The sequence below is a fragment of the Chiloscyllium plagiosum genome, chromosome 21 (genome assembly GCF_004010195.1).
Source record: "Chiloscyllium plagiosum isolate BGI_BamShark_2017 chromosome 21, ASM401019v2, whole genome shotgun sequence".
Lineage (NCBI taxonomy): Eukaryota > Metazoa > Chordata > Chondrichthyes > Orectolobiformes > Hemiscylliidae > Chiloscyllium > Chiloscyllium plagiosum.
Genome location: NC_057730.1, coordinates 742352 through 749035, shown reverse-complemented (window position 1 = coordinate 749035; position 6684 = coordinate 742352). Strand labels below are relative to the sequence as shown.

General features: G+C 40.8%; 1 protein-coding gene across 2 annotated transcripts in view; it reads left to right on the top strand.

Annotated features, from left to right (window-relative positions):
* znf598 (zinc finger protein 598) overlaps positions 1–6684 on the top strand; it is a 72641-nt gene that overhangs the window by 52859 nt on the left and 13098 nt on the right. The window contains exon 11 of one of the 2 annotated variants that reach the window (XM_043711101.1): positions 1682–2094. The exons of the other annotated variant lie outside the window; for it this stretch is intronic. Within the exon in view, the coding sequence (XP_043567036.1) occupies positions 1682–1781 (100 nt within the window). The 3' untranslated portion in view covers positions 1782–2094. Of the gene's footprint in view, positions 1–1681; positions 2095–6684 lie in introns of those variants that run through there. 2 annotated transcript variants of the gene reach the window in all.

Genomic DNA, 6684 nt, shown 5'->3' with positions numbered 1-6684 from the left:
CTTCTCCCCCTCCTTCTCCTCCTCCTCCCCCTCCTTCTCCTCCACAACTAAAGAATGTGTTCTGCTCTGCCCTCCTCAGTCATCTCGGTAACTTCCTCAGAAAACTGAATCAAGTTTGTGAAACAGGATTTCCCTTGCACAAAACCAGGATGACTATCCCTAATCATTTCTTGCCTCTCCAAATGTATATAGATTCTTTCTTTCACAATCCCCCTCCCACCAACATCAGACTCTCAGGTGAACTAAAGAATGTGTTCTGCTCTGCCCTCCTCAGTCATCTCGGTAACTTCCTCAGAAAACTGAATCAAGTTTGTGAAACAGGATTTCCCTTGCACAAAACCAGGATGACTATCCCTAATCATTTCTTGCCTCTCCAAATGTATATAGATTCTTTCTTTCACAATCCCCCTCCCACCAACATCAGACTCTCAGGTGTATAGTTCACAATTTTTAAATGTGATCTGACCAGAGCCTTAAAAAGCCCCAGAAGTACATGCCTGCCTTTATATTCTAATCCTTTCGAAATGCGAACATTGCATTTGCCTTCCTAATTACCGACTCAAACTGCAAGCTACCCTTAAGAGAATCCTGGACCAGAGCTCCTAGGTCCCTTTGCACCTCTGATTTCTGCATTTCTTCCCCGTTTAGAAAATAATCAAGGCCTCTATTATTTCTGCAAAAGTGCATCACCTCACACTTTCCCACGTTGGATTCCATCTGCCACTTTTGCCCATCCTCCTAACCTATCTTTCTGCAACCTCTCTGGGTCCTCAATACTACCTGCCCCTCCACCTATCTTTGCATCATCTGCAAATATAGCCAGAATGCCTTCAGTTCGTTCTTCTATATCATAATGAATAAAATGAAAATCTGTGGCCTAACACTGTCCCTTTGCAGATGAGACTAAACAGACGGTATCTTGGACAGTGACAAAAGTTACTGAAAGTGGGGTCACAGGTAAATAGGGAAATGAAGGCAGCTTTTGGCACACAGACCTTTATCAGTCAGAGCACTGAGTACAGAAGTTGGGAAGTTGTTACAGTTGTAGTCTCCTAGTTCCTGACCTCCTTACATCCATTCTTAAACACATTAGTCACTTCCAGTCATCTAGCAGCTTACCTGCAGTTTTAGATGTGCAAGAGATCCCATAATTTCCTTCCTAACTTTCCACAATGTCCTGGCTATGCTAGATCAGGGTCTGGAGATATATCCAACTTTATATTTTCAGCTCCCTCATCACTTGCTCTTCTGTAATATGAACTATTTTCAAAACGTCAATATTTATTTCCCAGAATCCTTCAGTCTCCATTTCTTCACAACAAAACTGGATACAAAATATTCACTTAACACCTCTCCCTGAGGTTCAACATAAAGATGACCTCTTTGATCCTTAAGGGGCTCTACTCCCTCTCTACTTGCTGTCTTGCTCTTAATGCACTTGAATCTCTCTGCATTATGCTTAACCTTATTTGTCAAGGCTATTACCCTATTTAATATCTTTCTTTGCCTTCCTGATTTCCTTCTTAAGAATGCCCCTACACTTTTTACACTCTTGAAGAGATTCTTTTGAACCCAGTTGTCAGCATCTAATATGTGATTCTTTTTTTAATACTAGAAGCACAATATCTTTATTCATGCATTGTTCGCTAATCCTACCAGCTTTATCTTTTCACTCTAACAGGAACCTAATGACTCCGAACTGTCGTCGTCATACTCTTGAAAGCCTCCCATCTATCAGAAGACCCTTTACCAATGAACAGTCTACTCCAATCAATTTTTAGAAGTTTGTCTCACCATTAAAATTTGAAATCGCACAACACCAGATTGTAGTCCAGCAGGCTTATTTGGAAATGCAAGCTTTTGGAGTGCTCCGAAAGCTTGTACTTCCAAATAAGTCTGGGCTACAACCTAGTGTTGTATGATTTTAACTTTTGTCTACCCTAATACCGGCCCCTCCACATTAAAGTTTGTTTTACTCCAATTAAAAACTTTAAAAAAAAAAAAAAAAAAATTTATGGGCGGTGTATCTTTTTTCCATAACTATTTTAAAATAAATGGAATAATGATTAGTGTACCCCACTATCACTTCAGTCATATGCCTTGTCTTATTACTCAAGAGAAGGTCAATTTTTGCTTTTCCTTCAGTTGGGGCATTTTGTATATTGATAAAGAAAATTTCCTTGGAAAACATTGAACAAATTTATCACCATTTAAACCTTTCACACTAAGGTAGCCTGAATCAATGTTTGGAAAATCAAAATCATCTGGTATTACACCCTTATTAATTTTACATATATCTGAGATCTCCATATATTTATTCTTCAATTTCCATCTGACTGTTGTGGTGTGGGAGGGGGGTAGTGGGGATGGTCTGTAGTACAATCCCATCATGGTAATCATTCATTTTCTAATTTCGAGCCATATACTTTCACTGGATGATCCCTGAGAAATAACTTCTCTAGATGCATAGTAATGTTTCCCTCAATCAAAGCGCCACTCCCCCTCCTCTTCTGCCTCTCCTTCTATCATTCCTTATCGTCTGAAACCCAGAACATTGAGCTGCTAGTCCTGTCTATCCCTCAGCCAAGTTTTTGTCCTAGCATTTATGTCCTAATCCCATTTTCCCAAACATGGGCCTTCATGTTCATCAGCCTTCTTTCTCCAACTTCTTATTAACTATGCTGCACCCCTCCCCTTGCCACCCAGTAAAACAGTTTACAGTCTCTTTTAACAGAATTAGCAAAATCTTCCTACTAGGAAGATTTGGATATTCCACTCTTTTCAATACAGGTGGCACCCATTCTTTTTGAACAGATTTTTCTGCCCCAGAAGAGATCACAATGACCTAAACCTGAATCCCTGAACATTACATCACATTTTCAGTCATTGATTCATCTCCTTTATCTTTTTATTTTTACCCTCATTTGAGTTTGGCACTGGGAGTGAACCAGAGATTACTACTTGAGTTCTGTTTTTTAATCTTAGACCTAACCTCTTGTATTCACAATGTAAAGCATTAATCTTTTCCTTAACCATGTAACTCCTTCCGATGTATACAATAACTTCCAGTTTCACATACTTCCCCTTAACAATATACTTCAAATGTTTTGAGACGTCCTTAATCCTAGTACCAGGAAAGCAACATACTGTCCTATATTCATGATTACTATCACAATCCGTGCCCTTAACAGGAGAGTTTTGTATAATCGTTTTCCTTAGATGTTGTTTTCTTATCATTACTTACCCAACCAGCTACCACCTCCTTCCCACCTCAGTCAACAGAGCCAAACCATCACCTGCCATCATCTATTTCCCCTATCGTGCTTCCAGCTGTATCCTACCCTACAATAAACTATCCCATGAGTGGCTTAAACTGCAGTTTACATCCTCCCCTTGACGTTTACTGTAATCCCCATTAAAACACAATCATCTGGCTATTCCATATTATCCCTTTTAATGTCTGTTGTATGTATGCAGACTTAAAAGGATATAGCAGGTAATGTACATAGTCATACATTGCCTGATCTGACCTGTTTAAAAGGTGACCTGTCCTCCTCTTGTCCGCTCAAGTGCTCACTCTTCGGGCTAGAATGCAAAGGTTGTCTTATCTCTTACTTTAGAATATTTTCCTACACCTCTGTCCCTTCAACTCCCATCACAATGTTTCAGGTGATCATGGATTTCTTTGTCACTGAGATAAACTGCCTCTGGATGGGCAAAGTCAGCATGGTTTCATCAAGGGGAGGTCATGCCTGACAAATCTGTGAGTATTCTTGGAGGAGGTATTGAGCAGGTTAGAAAAAGGAGTGCCAATGGACGTTATCTACTTGAACTTCCAGAATGCCTTTGAGAGAGTGCAACACAGGAGGTTGCTAAGTAAGATAAGAGCCCATGGTGTTAAAGGTAAGGTACTAGCCTGGATAGAAGATTGGCAGTTTGATAGAAAGCAGAGTGGTGATAAAAGGGTCCTTCTCCGGAATGCAGCCAGTGACTAGTGGAGATGCCCGCTTCTGCCCAAACGAGTCCTTGCTGATCAAAATATCCATACACGTTAATCCTGTTTCCCTGCACTTGCCCCATATCCCTCTAAACCTTTCCTATCCATGTATTTGTCCAAATGCCTTTTAAATGTTGCTAACATACTTGCCTTAACCACTTGCACTGGCAGCTCATTCCATCTGTGTATCAACCTCTCTCTTAAAAAAAAAAAGGTTGCCCCTCAGGTTCCCTTTTTATTTTTCCCCCTCAAACTTTAAACTCATGTCCTCTCGTCCTTGATTCCCCAACCCTGAGAAAAAGACTGAGTGCATTCACCCTATCCATGCCTCTCATGATCTTATATACCTCAATAAGGTCCCCCCTTAGTCTCCTACACAGGAGACTACAACTGTAACATAACTTCCCAACTTCTGTACTCAGTGCTTTGACTAATAAAGGTTTGTGTGCCAAAAGCCGCCTTCACTTCCCTATTTACCTGTGACTCCACTTTCAGTAACTTTTGTCACTGTCTGTCATCTGCAAAGGGACAGTGTTAGGCTACAAATTTTCATTTTATTCATAATGATATAGAAGAATAAACTGAGGGCATTCTGGCTATATTTTCAGATGGATACAAAGATAGGTGGAGGGGCAGGTAGTATTGGGGAAAGAGGCTGCAGAATGATAGGTTAGGAGGATGGACAAAAGTGGCAGATGGAATCCGACGTGGGAAAGTGTGAGGTGATGCACTTTTGCAGGAATAATAGAGGCCTTGATTATTTTCTAAATGGGGAAGAAATGCAGAAATCTGAAGTGCAAAGGGACCTAGGAGCCCTGGTGCAGGATTCTCTTAAGGGTAGCTTACAGTTTGAGTCGGTAATTAGGAAGGCAAATGCAATGTTCGCATTTCGAAAGGCAGGCGTGTACTTCTGGGGCTTTAAGGCTCTGGTCAGATCACATTTAAAAATATTGAGCAATTTTGGGCCCCGTATCTCAGGAAGGATGCACTGGCCTTGGAGTGTGTCCAGAGGAGGTTCATAAGAATGATGCCAGGAATGGAAGGCTTAACATATGAGGAACATTTGAGGACATTGGATCTATACTTTGAGTTTAGAAAGTTGACGGGAGTCTAATTGAAACTTGGAGAATATCGAAAGGCCTGGATAGAGTGGATGTTTCCATTAGCAAAGAGAGATTAAGACCTGAGAGCATAGCCAAAGAGTAAAAGGAAGTTCCTTTACAATGGAGTTAAGGAGAAATGTCTTCAACCCGGTGAATCTATGGAATTCTTTGCCACTGGAGGCTGTGGACGGGGTGGGGGGGGGGGGGGGGTGTCTCGCGCAGTGTACTTTTGCCTAGTCTCCTGAATGGGGAGCAGACTTTACAGAAAACTCTGAGCCCCAGAGGAAAGCAATTAAACAAATAATCAATTATCTGAACGAAATAGTGGCTGCCCATCTCGTTTGGATAATCAAGGTTCCTCTGTATATCCCTGTTCCCTCTACCTGTTTGTCTCTATCTAAATTCCTCTTAAAACATTTTTATTGTATCTGCTTCTACCACCTTCCTGGCAGAGTGGTCCAGGCATCTTCCCTTGTACATCTCTGTTAAACTTCACCCTCTCACTTTAAACTCCGCCTCCTAGTATTTGATATCTCTACCCTGGGAAAGAGACTCTAACTATCCACCCTATCCATGTCTGTCATAATTTTGTATACATTTATCAGATTGCCCCTCAGCCTATGCCAGTCTAGCAAAAATAATTCAAGTTTGTCTAACTTCTCAAAGCTAATACACTTCAGTCCAGGCAACATCCTCTTTCTTTTGCACCCTCTCCAAAGTCTCCACATCCTTCCTATAATGTGGCAACCATAACTGCACACACTGCTCCAAAAGTAGCCTAACTGAGGTTTAATACAGCTGCAAAATGACTTGCCAACTTTTATACTTGGTGCCCCAATCAATGAAGGCAGGCATGCTGTATGCTGCCTTTATCATCATTTCCACTTGTATTGTCACTTTCACAGAGCTGTGGACTTCCACCCCAAGATCTCTCTGTATATCAATGCTCTGACGGGTCTTGTCATTTACTGTATACCCTAAGGTACTACCATCTTCTACATTTGACCAACTGACCTAATACCTTCTGGTATGATTCAGTCTCGGTTTATCTATAGAATAGAAGCACTTCATATAATTCCTACAGTGCAGAACGAGGCTACTTGGCCCATCGAGCCTGCACCAATGCTCCAAAGAGCATTCCACCTAGATCCAGCCCCCAACCCCACCCTATCTCCATAACCCTGCATTTACCATAGTCCGTCCACGCTGGAATGCAGGGAATCAGGAAGGTTAATGAAATGTTAACCCTTAATTCAAGAATTGCAAAGTGTGCTGGAAAAGCACAGTAGGTCGGGCAGAAGTCCTTCATCAGGAATGAGATTAATCCAAGAGGGTTGAAGTATGAGTAGAGAAGTCTTACAGCAACCGTACAAAGTGCGACCACCTCGTGTACCGAGAGCACTTTTAGTCTCTTTTTTTTTATTTAGATATTTTTATTAGAGATTTAACATTTTTACAAGTTTACAAAAATAAACAAAACTCTCAAATACAAACATTGATATACAATTAAATCAAATATACAATAGCCAAAATTTAACAAAAGAAAAAAATACCGAAAAAGAAAAAAAAAACAAAACTAAACTG